General features: G+C 44.9%; 4 protein-coding genes and 1 long non-coding RNA gene across 7 annotated transcripts in view; 2 read left to right on the top strand and 3 right to left on the bottom strand.

The window, feature by feature from the left end:
* Positions 1 to 48: 48 nt before the first annotated feature.
* Zif (Zinc-finger protein) lies at positions 49 to 1,742 on the top strand. 2 transcript variants are annotated; one of them, XM_064693352.1, is made up of 5 exons: positions 49 to 291; positions 358 to 777; positions 862 to 1,064; positions 1,129 to 1,263; positions 1,331 to 1,742. In XM_064693352.1, exons 1-5 carry the CDS (start codon positions 148 to 150, stop codon positions 1,635 to 1,637), a joined length of 1,209 nt encoding a protein of 402 aa, XP_064549422.1. In that variant the 5' UTR covers positions 49 to 147; the 3' UTR covers positions 1,638 to 1,742. The 2 variants fall into 2 exon arrangements, with proteins under 2 accessions (XP_064549422.1, XP_064549423.1); XM_064693353.1 differs by having other exon boundaries at positions 358 to 1,064.
* Positions 1,743 to 2,030: 288 nt separating this feature from the next.
* LOC135435995 (cytochrome P450 CYP12A2-like) lies at positions 2,031 to 4,087 on the bottom strand. Its single transcript, XM_064693351.1, has 5 exons — positions 3,959 to 4,087; positions 3,479 to 3,873; positions 3,293 to 3,409; positions 2,785 to 3,223; positions 2,031 to 2,718 (listed from the first exon to the last, which is right to left on the bottom strand). The coding sequence occupies exons 1-5, from the start codon at positions 4,013 to 4,015 to the stop codon at positions 2,116 to 2,118; spliced, it is 1,611 nt and encodes a 536-aa protein (XP_064549421.1). The 5' UTR covers positions 4,016 to 4,087; the 3' UTR covers positions 2,031 to 2,115.
* Positions 4,088 to 4,244: 157 nt separating this feature from the next.
* Positions 4,245 to 5,005, top strand: LOC135435998 (uncharacterized). The gene is made up of 3 exons (XR_010437467.1): positions 4,245 to 4,272; positions 4,455 to 4,872; positions 4,937 to 5,005. It is a non-coding gene; the product is annotated as an uncharacterized LOC135435998 (long non-coding RNA).
* A 193-nt stretch (positions 5,006 to 5,198) lies between these two features.
* LOC135435994 (cytochrome P450 CYP12A2-like) lies at positions 5,199 to 8,600 on the bottom strand. Of its 2 annotated transcripts, none has more exons than XM_064693349.1 (5): positions 8,452 to 8,600; positions 7,961 to 8,355; positions 7,776 to 7,892; positions 7,268 to 7,706; positions 5,199 to 7,201 (listed from the first exon to the last, which is right to left on the bottom strand). In XM_064693349.1, the coding sequence occupies exons 1-5, from the start codon at positions 8,506 to 8,508 to the stop codon at positions 6,599 to 6,601; spliced, it is 1,611 nt and encodes a 536-aa protein (XP_064549419.1). In that variant the 5' UTR covers positions 8,509 to 8,600; the 3' UTR covers positions 5,199 to 6,598. The 2 variants fall into 2 exon arrangements, with proteins under 2 accessions (XP_064549419.1, XP_064549420.1); XM_064693350.1 differs by having other exon boundaries at positions 7,961 to 8,346; positions 8,452 to 8,523.
* A 701-nt stretch (positions 8,601 to 9,301) lies between these two features.
* LOC135435976 (uncharacterized) overlaps positions 9,302 to 17,643 on the bottom strand; it is a 37,540-nt gene continuing 29,198 nt past the window's right edge. Inside the window, exons 3-8 of the mRNA XM_064693293.1 lie at positions 13,271 to 16,603; positions 11,559 to 12,242; positions 11,350 to 11,495; positions 11,140 to 11,277; positions 10,303 to 11,075; positions 9,302 to 10,242 (exon numbers count right to left, since the gene is read on the bottom strand). Coding sequence (XP_064549363.1) covers positions 9,840 to 10,242; positions 10,303 to 11,075; positions 11,140 to 11,277; positions 11,350 to 11,495; positions 11,559 to 12,242; positions 13,271 to 16,532 — 5,406 coding nt within the window. The 5' untranslated portion in view covers positions 16,533 to 16,603 and the 3' untranslated portion in view covers positions 9,302 to 9,839. The remainder of the gene's footprint in view (positions 10,243 to 10,302; positions 11,076 to 11,139; positions 11,278 to 11,349; positions 11,496 to 11,558; positions 12,243 to 13,270; positions 16,604 to 17,643) is intronic.

The raw sequence follows: 17,643 nt of genomic DNA, 5'->3' as shown, positions 1-17,643 counted from the left end.
ACTTCCAGTGTTATCGATAACGATTGTGTCATTGTAATCGCTACTCAGAAAAAATGGCGATTTCCTAAGAAGACAGACGCTTTACCTTTACACAACACAGACAAAATTTTAACACTAAAATACTGTTCTACCGCAATTAAACAAAATATGCGCGCTGAACTTGGACCAAACACTTGCCGCGTGTGCTTAGAGCCTAGTCAGCGCTTGCAACGGATTGATGAATCTCGCGAGGAGGGTGAGGAGACTCCTAATGAAATGCTTATACAGCTGCTGGGCATTTCATTCAGTAAGGTTAGTATAAATCATTTTGAAATGACATGCACACAGCAAATGTTTATCAACATTCCCGCCCTTCAGCTAAATGGCAAAGAGCAGATTCCTGATGGAATTTGCAAGCCTTGCAAGGTGGAGCTCAACATGGCTTTCCAGTTTCGCGAGAAGGCACTGCGCAAGCAAGCCGAAATCGAAGAATATTGTCGTGAGCTGGGCCTCTTGGACGAAGCCGAAGATTACATTGTCAAGGAAGAGTTTGGGGCGCAACATCACCCACAAGTTGAAGATGACGAAATGAATGATTTTGTGATGAACGATAACCAAAGTCCGGGCGAGGCTGATGTTGATGATAATGTTCAGAGCGATGAATTCCTAGAAGTCGATGGCTCCCATGAGCAGCAGGAAGTCATAACGGATGACATTGAGTATTTGGAGGACAACTACACCATAGAAATGAATCCCGAGCACGACGAAGTGGTACTTGAAACTAAATATGATGATACGGTAACACATAGTGACATTAAAATGAGGCGTGGTCGCACACGCCTTGGCATGAATATAGTAAAGTCCGAGCATGAAGAATTACAGCATTCTTATGGCATGTCAGCTGGAGTCGTTGACATAAAACCAAGACGTGGAAGGGCACGGCCAGGCCTCAATTCGCTGCGCACTTCGGATGGCACGGAAAAGGGTGGTTACGTCTGCGATGTATGTGGAAATTTCTATGAGAAGCGCGGTCGCATGATGGAGCATCGTCGACGTCACGATGCTGTTTGCCAATACCAGTGCGAGTAAGTCATGGATTGTAAGCAGCAAATCATAATCTTATCATTTTCTTTTAATTACTTAATGCAGACTGTGCGATGCCAAGTTCCAGGTCCGCGAACAGCTGCGAAAACACATGTATTCCCACACAGGTAGCAAACCATTCAAGTGCAGTTTCTGCAGTCGTCAGTTCTTCTACGAGAGCGTGCTAAAATCTCACGAAAAGTAAGTGGCTGCTGTTAAAATCTTTAAAGTTGCTAGCCTAACTAACTGTCTTCTATTCATCCTAAAGCGTGCATCGCGGCATCAAGCCATATGTATGTAAGGTATGCGATAAGGCTTTTGCCTACGCACATTCTCTGACTAAGCACGAGCTCATACACTCGGACATCAAGCTGTACCGCTGCGATTACTGCCAAAAGGATTTCCGCCTGCTTCATCACATGCGCCAGCACGAGGAGACCAAATGTCATCAGAATGCAGTTATGCTAGCCGAAACATTGAAGTATGATCGTGAGGAGCAGGACGTCGAACTGCTGGCTGTGGACGAGCTAAAGGATGTAAAGCTGCGACTATCGCAGCAACATTTGCTGTCTTAGATACATTTGCATTATAAACATTGGACACCACAGCGTATTGAAGGTCTGTGTTTTATTTTTAAGTAGGTTCTAAATTTAATCCCATATTAAAATGATTTAACAACACATGAGTGCTATAAATTTTGATTAGTTGGCAGGTATAAAAAGAAGTCTTGTATACGGGGAAATCTTGAGCAATGTTGGTTAAAAATAATTAGTTGTTGATTCATTTATCTCTGCACACCAGTTGAACAAAAGATTATAAAAGAACAGCTAACCCTTATCAGAATGATTTTGCCGTATCTTTGGCAATGTTGTCAGTAAATGACCATGTTTCCACTTCTGTCGTGAGGTCAGACATTATGAATTTTTTAATTTTACATATTATAACTCTATCGATAGTCAAGGCATTACTTATTTATTTTGGGCAAGACTTTCTCAAATTAATGTTTTATTGTGAATTATTATATATTTAAAGGAATAACTAACCAACAATATTTTAGTCTGCTATATCCGTAAACTTGAATTTCAGAGGTATGTTAGGCACATTTATGAGCACGCTCTTAAATGCATTTTCCGTGGGATAATTGAACTCAACATTGTAGTTTCGAATGAGTCGCGCGAGGCCCAGCTCCAATTCCATTTCGACAATTCGTTTGCCAATGCACATGCGGGGACCAAATCCAAACGGCAAGTAAATAAATGGACTGCTCGCCTTAAGAGCGTGTGGGCACTTTCCATCTGATGTTTCTTCTTTACTCTGGCGTAGCCAACGCTCGGGCAAGAATTCTTTGCCTCTTGGATAATGTTGATCATCGGTGAGCAGTCCAGAGGACAGCATCAAAACCTGTGTTTTGCTAGGAACCTGGTATCCATTTAGCACAAGGTCTGAATAGATGACACGAGCGTTACCCAATGTCAAGGGATAAAGACGCAGTGATTCCTTGATGCAAGCCCGTAAGTAAGGCACATTCTTCATAGAGGCCTCTGTGAACTCGGAGTCTTTGTTTGGTAAAATCCGGCGGATTTCCTCACGCAGTTTTGCTTGCTTTTCCGGATTTTTGGCCAGACAGAGTAGTGCACCAGTAAAAACGGTAGTTGTCTACGAAGGAGATATATATTTTATTGGAATATATTTAGCTACTCATTAATGATCCACGCAACTTACCGTATCCACACCGGCCATTAGCATGTCTATAGCCATGACAATGGCGATCTGTTTATTGGTTTTTAAGAGTTTCTCTAGTACACTCTGCTCGTGCTCTGGCTTGTTGGATGGCTCGCGTTCTAAACGCTCCACAGCCTCGTTAACAAAGCCAACTGTTATTTCCTGGATATCGTCAAGGGCTTTAATGAGCTTCTTGAATTTGGGCGTCGCTACGTAACGCCAAATCGAGGGCTTCATTTCAAGATCACCCGACAACTCAAAGAAAAGATTGAGAACCTCAAACAGTTTTATGGCCTGTGGATTATCGCGATTCGCATTCATCAGCCCTAATTGTTTATCCAAAGCTACCACCGAGACGGATTCTAGGGTCCAGCGATTGATTTCCTCCTCAAAAGTGTCGGGAACCTCAAAGGTGCTGATATCGCGTATATCTCGTATGCTAATTGAGGTCAAACAAGTACACAGAAATCATTGTAAATAAAATAACAAACTAGCAGGTCAAGCTTACCGCTGAATGAACTCCTTGTTAACGTCTGACATTTTTTGATAAAACAGACGCACAGTTTTCGGTTGCATCATTACTGGATTAACACTAAAGCGGAATTTTGCCCAGTCCTCCCCTTGTCTGTAAGACCCAATAATTTTTGTTTATATCAAAGTTTTCTTATCTTTCATATTGATAAGCATTCCATACGTTGATAATATTCCTGCAACGCCTTTGTAAAATTCCTTGCGAGCCTCAGTTCGATGATAGTGCAATACATTATTTCCAGGACGCTCCGGCCAGGGTCCTTCAGCGCGTAAAACTTGCTCGAAATGATGCGGATCGTTGGAAACAAGAAACTCATTTCTGCCCACGACTGGGAGTCTGAAAAGGGGACCATGTTGGCGACGCATGTCCAACAAAATATCCGAAAATTGCATCTTGTTGTACTTGCCTCCGGGCCTTAAATTGTACATAAAGTGGAGCAGGGACACCTTCGGTATCTCACTGTATGAGCGCGCCTGATCCCAGCCCGCAGGTCTTGCAATGGATGGTTCGTTTTCCGATACATTTATGGCGCTGCTCGCTGCACTTGTTTGCAGGCGCTGAACAATAATAATATTGTTAATAATGATTAGATAAATAAAATTATAATTATAATCATATAATATGTATAGAACTTCCACAAACCTTTTGTATCGGTATACTCCGTATTAACTGCTGAACCTTTACTCTGTGTCCTAACATTTCGCTGTGACGGTTAATTGAGAACTGAGCAACAAGTTTGTTCGTTTTGGAATTTATAATTTTTGCTAGAAAGCTTTTTTTTATAGTTAAGAGTTTTGTTATTGAGAGAGCGCAAACTGTCAAATTAATACGAGATAGCAAAATTTTCGCATTCAAGCAAAGTCAAAAAAGCTTTGACCAAAAAATATGTGCCTCTTTCGAAGATTTTCATAAATATTATCAATCGAGAGTCAAATTCAATACGTTAATAAACTAAAGTAATTCTTCTTACTAACTGCGCTAAATGCATAAAATATACATTTCTTGTCAGCTTTTTCATATGAATTATATGTCCGTCTACAAACAGTGTTAATACTATTTACAAAAGTCATAATTTGGATGTCAAAGAATCGCATAGAAGAGCTACATTTCAATATAAGGTTGTTTTTTGAATTTTTAGCGCATCTCAGCTGTGAAAAAAGTGAGGTAAGCTTTGTGTCGACTGACAAGTTGGGCCGACTTGGAGGTATTGCGTCTCGGACAAAATATAGACTATCTTGACGGTCTTGCGCCGAATGACTGGAGCTAACTGGTACGTCAGAAATTGACCCCAAGACAGCCAATTCTGAGCTTTTGCCAACTGGCAAAGCGAACGTTTGCAGCGGTTTGCGAGAGACCTCTCGGGGATTTGTGTCGTTAGGTAAGCGATCTTCTTTACCTTCATTGACATCGACATACTCCGGAGTTCCCCGGCAACCTTCGTTACGATTCAGCCCTATCCAAATAAGCCGCATTTGGGCCAATCGTCCGTAATAAATCCTGGAGGAGCCAACTAGACTTGGCGAAACATTATCTAAGCTATCTGTGTTGTTAAAGAGGTAATACATATAAACATGTTTAGTATCGTTGAGCTTCTAAAATAAGTATGAATTTCCCACCTAGGGAGTGAATTTGTTGTAGGAGAAATTTCCGTCTTACTGTGCACATCACATTAGGTAAGCCCTTGTATGCATTACAAGTTATACTTAAATTTGAAAATTTTAACAAATTTTGATCAATTAGTAAGCAAATAAGTTTATGTGAGAAAAACACTGTTAAATAATCGCTACTAATTTAAATTCACAGTAACAACAAATTATTTTTAATTTTTTTAATTAGTTAGAGCCCACAATAAAACTATCGTTTGAAGCAAATACAAAAAAAATTTAAAATATATATCTTAGAGACTTTCGCAGTTTATTTATTTGCATATTGATAGGTATAAGATATTTAAAACAGACACCGATGTTTCCTTTACAAGCCTTTTGATAGTTTTCAGCGGTTATTACGTATAATAAGTAATAAGTAATGTAGGTAAGCATAAACAGTTTAAGAATATGATTCTATGGGAGCCTTAAGCCCAACATAGCTATGTACATATATCTAAGCTACAACTCAAAGGACTAAAAGCCATGGAGCACTGTGGGGCGTTCCAGGTCCAGCCAGCGTTGTAGGGCGAGCTCACGTTCCTTGGTTGAGCCCACAAGCGCTACATCAGCTTGGGAAATTGCGAGTTATCCAATAGACGGGAAATGCATGAGCAATATTGATTTTAAAGGATTATTCGTTGATTAATTTATCTGTTCACACCAGTTCAACAAACGATTCTAAAAGAGCAGCTAGCCCTTACCAATTATATATTGCCGTATCTTTGGCAGGTTTGTTTGTAAATCACCATGTTTTCACTGTTGACGTGAGGTCGAACATTTTGATATTTATACTCTTGCAGAGGGTATTATAATTTTGTCGTGAAATGTGAAACGCATCGAAGGAGACACATAAATAGGAGACGTATAAATTCTTGATCAGTATCAACAGTCGAGTCGATATAGCCATGTCCTGTCTGTTTCTATGCGAACTAGTCTCTTAGTTTTAAAGCTATCTTTATGAAACTTTGCAGAAGTGTTTCTTTCTGTTGCAGGCAGTACATCTTTCGGTACCAGCTGGATCTGACCACTATATCATATAGCTGCCATAGGAACGATCGGTCGAAAAGTAGGTTCTGGTATGAAAAACTTTTTTGTTTATTAATATATCTTGACCAATTTCGGCATTTATTAGTTTTACTATACTCCTCATATATTTGCAAAATCCCATCAATATCGGGCCACTATATCATATAGCTGCCATAGGAACGATCGGTCGAAAATTAAGTTCTTGTATGGAAAACTTTTTTGTTTTTCAAGATCTCTTGACCAAACTCGCCATTTATTAGTTTCACTATGTTCCCTACATTTATCCAAAATCTTATTTACATCGGACCACTATATCATATAGCTACCATAGGAACTATCGGTCGAAAAGTAGGTTCTGCATGGAAAACTTTTTTGTGTTTCAAGATATCTTAACCATACTCGACATTAACTATTTTCCCCTCTGCTTCTTAGACACGGGCAAACCACTATGAGCGTTATGAAAAGGTTGGGTCTGCAAGGGTATTAAATCTTCGGCGTGCAAAAGATAGCCCTTCTTTCTCGTTTTAATTAATTTTGGGCAATACGTTCTCAAATTAATGTGAAATTATGAATAACTATCTATTTTAAGGAATAACTAACCATTAATATTTTAGTCTGCTATATCCGTAAACTTGAATTTCAGAGGTATGTTGGGCACATTTATAAGCACGCTCTTAAATGCATTTTCCGTGGGATAATTGAATTCAACATTGTAGTTTCGAATGAGTCGCGCGAGGCCCAGCTCCAATTCCATTTCGACAATTCGTTTGCCAATGCACATGCGGGGACCAAATCCAAACGGCAAGTAAATAAATGGACTGCTCGCCTTAAGAGCGTGTGGGCACTTTCCATCTGACGTTTCTTCTTTACTCTGGCGTAGCCAACGCTCGGGCAAGAATTCTTTACCTCGTGGATAATGCTGATCATCGGTAAGAAGACCGGAGAACAACATTAAAACCTGTGTTTTGCTAGGAACCTGGTATCCATTTAACACAAGGTCTGAATAGGTGACACGAGCGTTACCCAATATCAAGGGATAAAGACGCAGTGATTCTTTGATGCAGGCCCGTAAGTAAGGTACATTCTTCACAGAGGCTTCCTTGAACTCGGAGTCTTTGTTTGGTAAGATCCGGCGGATTTCCTCACGCAGTTTTGCTTGCTTTTCCGGATTTTTGGCCAGACAGAGGAGTGCACCAGTAAAAGCGGTAGTTGTCTACGAAGGAGATATATATTTTATCAGGATTTATTAAGCTACTCACTAATGATCCACGCAACTTACCGTGTCCACACCGGCCATAAGCATGTCTATAGCCATGACAATGGCGATCTGTTTATTGGTTTTTAAGAGTTTCTCTAGTACACTCTGCTCGTGCTCTGGCTTGTTGGATGGCTCGCGTTCTAAACGCTCCACAGCCTCGTTAACAAAGCCAACTGTTATTTCCTGGATATCGTCAAGGGCTTTAATGAGCTTCTTGAATTTGGGCGTCGCTACGTATCGCCAAATCGAGGGCTTCATTTCAAGATCACCCGACAACTCAAAGAAAAGATTGAGAACCTCAAACAGTTTCTTGGCCTGTGGATTATCGCGATTCGCATTCATTAACCCTAATTGTTTATCCAAAGCTACCACCGAGACGGATTCTAGGGTCCAGCGATTGATTTCCTCCTCAAAAGTGTCGGGAACCTCAAAAGTGCTGCTATCGCGTATATCTCGTATGCTAATTGAGGTCAAACAAGTACACAGAAATCATTGTAAATAAAATAACAAACTAGCAGGTCAAGCTTACCGCTGAATGAACTCCTTGTTAACGTCTGACATTTTTTGATAGTACAGACGCACAGTTTTCGGTTGCATCATTACTGGATTAACACTAGAGCGGAACTTTGCCCAGTCCTCCCCTTGCCTGTAAAATCCATACATTTTTGTTATATCAAAGTTTTCTTTTCATTTATGGTAATAAGAATTCCTTACGTTGATAAAATTCCTGTAACGCCTTTGTAAAATTCCTTGCGAGCCTCAGTTCGATGATAGTGCAATATTTCATTTCCAGGACGCTCCGGCCAGGGTCCTTCAGCGCGTAGAACTTGCTCGAAATGATGCGGATCGTTGGAAACAAGAAACTCTTTTCTACCAAAGACTGGGAGTCTGAAAAGGGGACCATGTTGGCGACGCAAGTCCAATATAATATTCGGAGATTGCATCTTGTTGTACTTGCCTCCGGGCCTTAAATTGTACATAAAGTGGAGCAGGGACACCTTCGGTATCTCACTGTATGGGCGCGCCTGATCCCACCCCGCATGTCTTGCTATGGATGATTCATTTTTCGATGCATTTATAGCGCTGCTCGCTGCACTTGTCTGCAGGCGCTGAACAATAATAATATTGTTAACAATGATTAGATAAATACATTTATAATTATGTGTATTCATATACAATCGTAATTGCTAATTACTTCCACATACTTTTTGTGTTGGTATAGCCCGTATTAACTCCTGAGCCTTTACTCTGTGTCCTAACATTTTGCTGTCACGGTTAAATGAGAACTGAGCAAAAAACTTGTGCGTTTCGCAATTTATAGTTTTGATAGTAAGCTCTTTTATTATCTAAGATTTTTATTATTGAAAGCGCTCAAAATGCTCAAAGCAAAGACAAAAAGGCTTTGAGCAAAAATTATGTGCATCGGTCGCAGCTTTTCATTAATATTATCACTCGAGAGTCCAATTCAATACATTTATAAACTGAATGCAGTGAGTTATAGGTTTTTATTATGAGTCGTTTGTCCGTCTGTTTGTATGAATATAATTTACAACTGGCGTCAAGTCGTAAGGTAAATCGCAAGCAAACATTGATAAATCTATATTTACAAAAGTCAAACTTTGAAAGTCAAAGAATCGCATAAAAGAGAAATATAATATAATATGATATAACGTATAAACATACGTCAGAAATTCAACTGTGCACAATGAGCTCACAATGGTGACAAAAGTCAGCGAAGTTGGAGCTTTCGCCAACTGGTAAAGAGAACGATTGCAAGTACATTGCAACCGGTCGGAGAGAGACCTCTCGGGGAGATGTGTCGCCCGGAGGCTCAAATGCATAGATATAAACATGTTTAGTAATGCTGAGCTTTTGAAATAAGATGATAATTCTCACCTAGGGAGTGAATTTTATATGTCTCTAATGACACAATAGACAAACATGTTTAACCGCTTTTCACACATTTTTATTATTTGTGGGAGGAATTCCCGTTTTACTGTGCACTTATATCACATAAGGTGAGTCCTTTAAGACAAATACAAAAGATTTAAAATATATATTTAAGAGACTTTCGCAGTTTATTTATTTGCATATTGATAGGTATAATATATTGTACGTATGGATATTTCAAACAAACACCAATGTTATCCTTTACAAGCCGAATTGGACTTTTGATAGTTTTCAGCGGTTATTACGTATAATAAGTAAGTAATGTAGGTAAGTATAAATAGTTGCGTAGAATAATAACTTAAAATTACGAGTAAACTACAATTAATTAAAGTTTCACTGAAGACAGGGTTTTTACAAGACAATTTCCGCGCGATGTTCGTTTGGCACGCAAGGCAAAGAAGTGTATAAAGTATATATGTTATGGGTATCGTATCGTTTATATCGTTTTAAGGGCAAATCATAATTATAATTCGGTAAATAACATGTTTCGATAATGCATAAAATGCTACGTATAGAATATGATTCTCTGGGAGCCTTAAGCCCAACATAGGTATGTAAATAAATCTAAACTACAACTCAAAGGACTAAAAGCCTATTATAATCTTGTATAATAAATACATATTGAGATTATGCTAACTTGGGGCTAATCATGGGAGGCGTGCTGCTGATAGCTGCATACAATTTTGGCCGCATCGTTCATCATTTTGGCGGTGGAGCGCACAAGGAACATCAGATGACACTCGTCGTAGACGGTCAGCTCGACGCGCGTGCGCACTAAGCCATGGAGCACTGTGGCGCGTTCCAGGTCCAGCCAGCGTTGTAGGGCGAGCTCACGTTCCTTGGTTGAGCCCACAAGCGCCACATCAGAGGGACCCCAGAGCACAAACTCCAGCACTGATTTGGCCTTGGATAGCGATTCGGCGCGCTCCTGTTGCAAAATATCGGCCAGAATGGGTGTGATTTTTGTTGTGGGCAGCATGTCGGTCAAGGCGCCGTGGGCGCATTTGCAGAGCGTGCCCATGGGTTCCTCGTCGTCGTTGTTGTTGCTGTAAATGATCAGGATTAGTGGATGATAGAAGAGTTGATAAAATAGCTTCGTTTTGTACCCTTGCAAGACACAGAGTCGTGCCTGCGCATCCTTGTTGTCCATATCCTTTGACAGCACTACATTCGATAGACTTAGCGGCGTCTCTTCAATGGCCTTGGCCTGCAAATTTTTCATGCCGTTGACCAGCTGCAGCATGATGAATGCCACCTCGCGCGTCATGACATCATCGAAGGCGGGCATGGCACTTGGCATGGGCGTACTCTCCTCACTATCGTTGGGCCCCGTGATGCCAGGCGATGTTGATTCCTCATTCAATGTGCTAAGGTTCTGTACGGAAACCACATTGCGCAGCGCATTGGCACCAGCCGCATCCTTCAGGCTGTTCAGGTTTGGTATGGAGCCGCGGAAATTAAAGTTGCTCTTGTCCAGCACCTGGGACTTGCCCTTAAGTATGGCTCCAATCGATGGCAACGTCTCCAGCTGAAGTCGGGGCAGCACCGATATTGTGGCCTGTAGCAGCGTCACCTCCGTGGTGGGCATCAGAGGCAACTGATAGCTGGGTACCAAATCGCAAAACTCGGTTATGGGATTAAGCACATCGCAGACACCGCCCGTCAGTTGGCTCAGCTCGCCGCCTACGCCGGCCAGCTGGTTGCAGTCGGCCGATAGGGCCAAGGTCACAGGCGAAGTGGTCCACAGGGCCGCATGGAAGGCCTTCTTGCCCACCACAAACGCCTGAACGCCCTCCAAGATGGTAAAGTCCTCGTAACGCAAATTGATAGCATTGGCTAGCGGTCGCAGGGCCGCGGGCACAACTGGCGTTTGCTGCAGCTGTGGAAGGTTTAGGGTTGACGTCTAGTGTGATGTCTGAGGTAGCTGCAAAGTATAGACTCACCTGATCGAGCACCTGGGCGAGTGCCTCATGATTGGCCACCACAACGGCTGTGTAGTTGTCCTCGATGGTCTTGTGCACGACACTGCGTCCTTTGCGCATGCGCAAACGATTCGTGGCCTTGCTGCGGTTCTTGTTGCCCTGAAAGGATTCGCACATTCGAGGAGTTAAGGAAGGAAGTTCGCCCAAAATATTGGGTTTGTTCAAATTCACCATTTGCATGCCCCAGACGCTGTCGTTGATGTCCGCGGCCACATCTCCACCAGCCTCGCTGCCGTAGTAGCTGTACGGTGCATATATGTCGAACTCGCCCGCCTCGCTGCCCGCATACGAGGCCGAGATGACGCGTGGAATGTTGGCTGCAAATCGAATCACATCAGTTAAGCTCATGCTACAGTCTCTTATATTATTTTCGAACCCACCTAAGCTATTGTTCAGGCCATAATGCCGCACTGGACCGTACTCGCTGCGCGAGTAACTGGCTATGGAAGCCGTATCCGAGTAGATATTGTTGCGTCTGCCAGTCTGGCTGTTGAGTCGTTGTCCGGCCACCGCCGTCAAGTCGAGGTTGCTGTTGCGTATTGGTGGCATTGGTGGCGTTGCTGTTGCCGCCGTTGCCGTTGTCGATGTCGTTGTCGAGCTACTGTTGCCATTGCCCATTTTGACAAACTCGTACATGTTCTCATAGTCGCGCTTGTCCTTCAGATAGCTATCGATGGTGCTGTTAATCTTGCGAACCGAATCCTTCAGGCTGCTGCGCTGGCCGCTGTCAGTGGCATCATGTGCGCCCTGGGCGCGCTGCTCAAAGATCTCCAGCTTGCTGGATATGGACATTTTGGTCTCGGCCTTTTTCGGCTGTCGCTCGAAGGTGCTGGTGCGGCTACTGACAGTGCCCACTGTTCCCGTCGGCGGTTTGCCCGATTCGAATGGATTGGTGCTGCACGCCTTGGACTGATCGGCCGTTACATTCTCACCGTTTGACGAGCAAATGGAGATAGTATCGGTAAGTATGCCCCGTTTGCGGACCAGCTCCAGCTGCGCCTCACGCTCCCGCATGCTAGCCGTGCGCTCCGGCTTGCGTGGGGCTATCGAAGAGCGTATTTCGCCTGTATAGCAAGAGAGAGGAATAGATTAGGTGTCTCCCTATGCGAGTCTATAGATATAATCTGTACACGATATTATTTGGCCAAGTTTCATGGCCAAACAATGCCAAATGCCAGCCACAGCTGGCAATGTTTTTGTTTTATCTGTGCAACCTGCGACACTAATTGTGATTTTGACCCAAATTCATGGCAAATTACAATTCGCATAATGGTGCCTTGTGGCCAAGATGTCTAACAAATAGCTCTTCCACAGCCAAACACTGAGCTGATGAGCTTCGCGACGGCCCCTTCACCAGCTGCCACCAGTTGCCACCAATTGCCACCGACAGACGACAGCTGGCAGCCGGCAGCAGCAGCAGGTGTAACAAGTTCTCGCCACATTTGGCCTGACCACAAAATGTCAGCAAAGAAATGGGTCTCAGATTCTAACTCTTTCCCTGCCAGCAATTCTCGTTTCGCCAGTTTTCCAAGTGGCATTTGGAGCTGGCTGAGCATTCGCATGTGGTTACCTCATTGGCTTTGGGCTCTGGTTTGTTTTTATTTCGATATTTTTTGTTGTTGCTGTTGTTCTTCATCTGTAAAACCACATTTTTTACTACATAGCTCTGGCTCGCTCACTTAACCCACTTTAATCTGGCTACCTGTCTGCCCGTTATATTGATTGAAATGCGTAACTCGTTTTGCTTTGGTTCTACTTTCAGCACCACTTCAATTTATGATCAGCTTTTGTGGCTGCCACTTGGCCAAGTGGCACATTGGGTGAAGAGACCCTTTAGATCCACATTCTGAAGGTCGCACGACTTTATGCCATGGTATTTGGGCGCTGGTAGCGAACGTGATCTGTTTGCGCTTTCTTTTGGAATTGGATCACCACCGCAATCACGATCGGAGAGAGACACAGAGAGAGAGAGAGAGATAAAGAGAGATAGATAGATAGATACGCCCACGCTAGTCACTCGACTGACGGATTGATTATTTATGGAATTCGGGCGTCCCAGTTACCCACTTAGCTCATCTAATTGCACACTCACCCAAATTGGCGTACACATTGTCCGCTTTGGATTTGATGGAGCCGCCGGCATTGGGATTGCCGGAAATCTTTGCGGAATCTACACTGCTGGCGCTAAGCGTGGCTGTCAGCTCCGTTTTCTGCTTGCGACGCAGCTCAGCGCTTTTGGGCGGCGGTGGGCGTGCCGGCTTATTGGCCTCATGACCGCGCTGTCCCTCGCTGGCGCGCAGCGGTGGAGCCGGCGGCTTGGCGGTGACCACAGCCACCGTCTGCGCCGAGACAGCGTCGTTTGTCTTCGTAATATCCTTGACCACCTCAACGGCCGTGGGATTAATGTCAATGGGATGTATAATGACGAGACGCGGCTTGCCAGCCACACTGCCATCATCGCCCGTGCATATCTCAGTGTAGACGCTGCTGTCCTTCTTGGACAGCGGCTCACTGGACTTGCTGCCCCCATTGCCGCCCATGCGCAAAAACTTTTTGATCGAGAACTTTGATTTCTGCTTCTGTGGCGGCGAAGCAGTGGGTGACTTTGTGGCTTTGCTAGGCTGCTGCTCCGTCAAGCCAGCGGCTGCCAGGCACTCCTCGGACATGGACAGATGTCGCTGACTGCGCGGCGTCGGCTCCGGCGTCAACGGCTGCTTGAGGTTCAGCACAGAGCTGGCCGATTGCATTTGCAGCTGCTTTGCCGCATTGGCGCGCTGCATCACAAAGGTGTTCAGACTGCGAAACTTTGGATTGATGACCGCCCGCTCCCGCTTGTCCTTTTCGCGGATGACGGGCGCGGCGGCCGCCACAGGTGGCTTCCTGGTATACAGATTGTTGCTGCTGTTGCTGCCAGCAACTGTTGCTGCTGTTGCTGTTGTTGCTGTTGTTGCTGTTGCTGCTGCTGTTGTTGTTGCTGTGGCCGCGGCAGCAACACTTTCTGCCGCTGCTGCTGTGGTTGTACCTGCCGTTGCTGTAGGTAACGGCTCGTTGACGGCAGAAGTATTCGCTGTTTTGGAAGCTGACGCCTCTGCCTTGGTTGCCTGTTCGAATTCAACTACCAAACTGTAATCGCGCTCCGGCGTAGGCGGCGCGCTCAGTTTGGGCTCCGGCGGCGGATTTGGCGCTTTGCCTTTCTTTAGCTTGGCATCATCTTTGGCTGACTCAGCCGCTGCCGCTGCTGCTGCTGCTGCTGCTGTTGACGCTGAAGCAGCTAATAGCAGATTCTCACTCGATTTGGAGATTGCCGTTTGCAGCTGGCTGATGAATTGCTGTTCGGCGCTGCTGGGCAGCCGCTTGCTCATAAAGGTTTTCAACGGCGAGTTGTTGTTATTGCTGTTGTTGTTGTTCCCAATGCTGCTGCTGCTAACGAGCGGCTTAGCTGGCAGCTCGGGCTTCTTCAGGCCGTGCAAGAAGGAGGAACGCGCATCGATTTTCATTGGCGGCGGCGGTGACTTGGGCAGCGCTGGCAGCTGTTGCGGCAACGCATCCGCTGCTGACTCCTGCTTCTGCTGCTGCTGCTGCTGCTGATTTTGTTCGAGCTTGTTGTCCGGATCGGCGCTGCCGTCGGGCTCGCCGTGCAGCTCGCGACTCTTGACCGCCGCTTGGTTGCCCGACTGATCGCCAATTTGTATGTCCTCGTAGTCGGAGTTGTTGGTGCTGGCGCTGAGCTTCTTCTCCACCGGCGAGCGCTGCTCATTGCCGCCTTTGGCCGCGGCATTTGGCAGATTCTTATAGTCGCTGCCAATGCTGATGCCGATGCCCGAGTCGGATTCGCTGCGTATCATGTTGTAGGCGTTCTCTTCGTCGGAGCTGCCATCGAAGCTGCTGCCCGTCGAGTCGAGTGCGTCGTCCGAGCTGCATTTGGTGACAATCAGGCCGTCTGAGGTTATCTTGCTGGTCATAAAGTTGCCCTCGTGCAGATTATAGCTGGCGGCGCGCGTCTTCGAACTGAGCAGCATGTCCGTTATGTACTGCGAGCTGGAGTAGTGCGTGCTGCTAGCTTCCGGCTGGGCGCTGGCTACGCCCACCTGCTCACTGTACTTGCCATCGGGCAGATTCTCGTAGCTCAGCTGTGTTTCAACCACATCGTAGTAGGCGGAGACGCCGTTCTCCGTGTCCGAGCAATTGCTATCCGTGTCGGAGTATTTGTGGCACACGTTCACCTTGGGCTTCGTGTGATCCTTGGTTATGGGCGGATTACGCGCGATGGGCTTCTTAAGATCAAGAAATGGCTTCGGTGAATCGCTAAGCGAGCCCAGTTCGAACTTGATTTTGTTATTGCTGCTGCTGCTGCTGCTGCTGGCAACTGTTGCTGTTGTGACTGATGTTGCTGCTGCAGCTGCAGCTGCTGCTGTGTTGATTTCGTTCTGCTTTTGCTTTTGTTTCTGCTGCAGCGTCTCTGAGATTTCATCTAGTAGAGACTTCTCCATCGCACGCTCAATGGGTGGACTGTCCTTGCCATCGCGCGTGGATGCACCTGGCGTGCTCTTGACCAGCGTGGGTGTGAGTGTTGTGGTTACTTTCTTTGTGCAGGTGCTGGTTATGGTGCTTTTAATTGTTGTGCCTGCTGATGTGACAGACTTGGCTGATGCTGCTGCCTTTGTTGTTGTTGTTGTTTGCGAAATCTCTGTTGCTTTGCCCGGCGCTGTCTTTGCTGCCTTTGCTGTGGGCTGTCCAAAGGGCATCACATTGATCGTGAGCGTTTGTTTCTTGCCCTCCTTGTCAACCTGTGGTGCGCCCAGCTTAAGGGCCGCAAATGACTTTTTAATGTTATCCTGGGCATCGCCCAGCAAATTGCCATTGTTCATATTGAAATCCGTGTTGGCTCGAGTGATGCGTTTCAGCTCAACGGCTTCTTCGTCATCCGTTTCCGTGATGGCCATGTCATCGTGTTCGTTGCCCAGATTCATAAAGTCATGATCATCATCATCGTCATCGTCTTCTGACCACTCGCCGCCATAGCCAATGATCTCATGCAGCTGCTTGGGAAAGCAAACCTTTCCTGACTTGGAGCTGCTGCTAGACTTGGTAAAGCTGCTGCTGCTGGTGGTGGTCGTGGTGAGGCGCACGCCAAACGCCTTCTTGATGATGCTCTTGGCTGGCGTTCTGTGCTTGTTTGGGTAATCAGTCTTTGCTGGGCTATCTGACTTCAGAGCGCTTTGCTTGGTGCCCTGTTGTGCGGCAGCTGCGGCAGCAGCGGCTGCTTTGTGCTCATCCTTCGACTTGAAGCAGTTCGAGCATAGATCCTTTTTCCACGCATTCTGCGTAAAGTGCGAGCAAATCGAGGACGACATTTTGTCTGTTGCTGTTGTGCTTGTTGCTGTTGCTGTTGCCGTTGCTGTTGCCCGACTTATTCCACCATATTCTGTAAATGGAAAGAAAATAATGTAACAATGAGTAATGCTTAATGCTTGTTATTGTTGCTGTCATTATATTATTGTGTTATTAGCGCATAAACCTAAAGGCTGATAAAAACTTTCATTGCGCCAGCGATTGCGCAAGCCCTACCAGCAACTGTTGCTGCTGCTGATGTTGCTGTTGCACTGCCCAGGCCAACAATCAACTTTCACTGCATAAGTGCAGCTTCTGCGGCATGACTCAAAATTATTGAGTGTAAATATAGGAGCAGCAACAACAGCTACAATTCGCAACAGTCAAACTTGGCAATTTGCATTAGCCGTCCTCGCCTGCCCAAGCAGCCGAAACCAATTGGCCAACTGGCCATGCGGTCATTCAATGTCTTCACCAAACAGTCAAACATTCATTTACCATGGCGACTATCAATCAATCTTCATCTTGATAATGAAATTATTGAAATTATTGCCGCTGCTGCTGCTGCTGCTGTTGTTGCTGATGTTGCTGTTGTCGACATCGTTGTGGGCTTCTTGGATGGGGGAGGGGCATGTGTATTCACTGAGCATTTTGTATGCGAAGTGTTTGTCACATGGCCATCGACAAAGTCGTGTTTGCCCAGGTCTCCATGCACTTTGACAGTGTCTCCAATTGCTGTTGGGTAATCAGTTGCTGCTGTTAGCAATTGCTGTTGTTGTTATGTTAGTTAGTTTGTTTATGTTTGCGCTTCAACTTGGCGCATGTGTGTACGTGTAAATGACTTTCTAAAATTGCCCAGGGAAGTGACGGTCTCTGTGACTGACTGCATGTGCAATAAATGATATTCACATAAAAACTGCGGAACAATAAACTTGCCAAAAAGTATAAAAACATAGACAAATTTAAAACAAAAACTCCATACAAACAAAAATGACAGGAAGGTAAACCTGTTTCATTACCAGAAAAATATACATCAATTTTTTTAATTTCCTCAAGAAATGTCTTGAAATTCATATTAATTAAAAAAATAAAAACAAACAAGAAAATTGCCGAAAGTAAAATACTCTGGCAAAT

The sequence above is a fragment of the Drosophila montana genome, unplaced genomic scaffold (assembly GCF_035044405.1).
Source record: "Drosophila montana isolate Dmon_TW-CO22-7 unplaced genomic scaffold, ASM3504440v1 contig_3733_1, whole genome shotgun sequence".
Taxonomy (NCBI): Eukaryota; Metazoa; Arthropoda; class Insecta; order Diptera; family Drosophilidae; genus Drosophila; species Drosophila montana.
This window is presented reverse-complemented; position numbering and strand designations above follow the sequence as displayed.

Excerpts from the sequence above, each read along its gene's own strand:
- Zif (XM_064693353.1), top strand. The coding sequence starts at position 148 with ATGCGCGCTGAACTTGGACCAAACACTTGCCGCGTGTGCTTAGAGCCT. Across the intron at positions 292-357 it reads TGGGCATTTCATTCAGTAAG|CTAAATGGCAAAGAGCAGAT; the intron begins GTTAGTATAAAT and ends CCCGCCCTTCAG. Across the intron at positions 1,264-1,330 it reads GTGCTAAAATCTCACGAAAA|CGTGCATCGCGGCATCAAGC; the intron begins GTAAGTGGCTGC and ends TTCATCCTAAAG.
- LOC135435995 (XM_064693351.1), bottom strand. The coding sequence starts at position 4,015 with ATGTTAGGACACAGAGTAAAGGTTCAGCAGTTAATACGGAGTATACCG. Across the intron at positions 3,410-3,478 it reads GTTGCAGGAATATTATCAAC|ACAAGGGGAGGACTGGGCAA; the intron begins GTATGGAATGCT and ends TGGGTCTTACAG. Across the intron at positions 3,224-3,292 it reads AACAAGGAGTTCATTCAGCG|CATACGAGATATACGCGATA; the intron begins GTAAGCTTGACC and ends GACCTCAATTAG.
- LOC135435994 (XM_064693349.1), bottom strand. The coding sequence starts at position 8,508 with ATGTTAGGACACAGAGTAAAGGCTCAGGAGTTAATACGGGCTATACCA. Across the intron at positions 8,356-8,451 it reads GGGCTATACCAACACAAAAA|CGCCTGCAGACAAGTGCAGC; the intron begins GTATGTGGAAGT and ends ATTATTGTTCAG. Across the intron at positions 7,893-7,960 it reads GTTACAGGAATTTTATCAAC|GCAAGGGGAGGACTGGGCAA; the intron begins GTAAGGAATTCT and ends TGGATTTTACAG.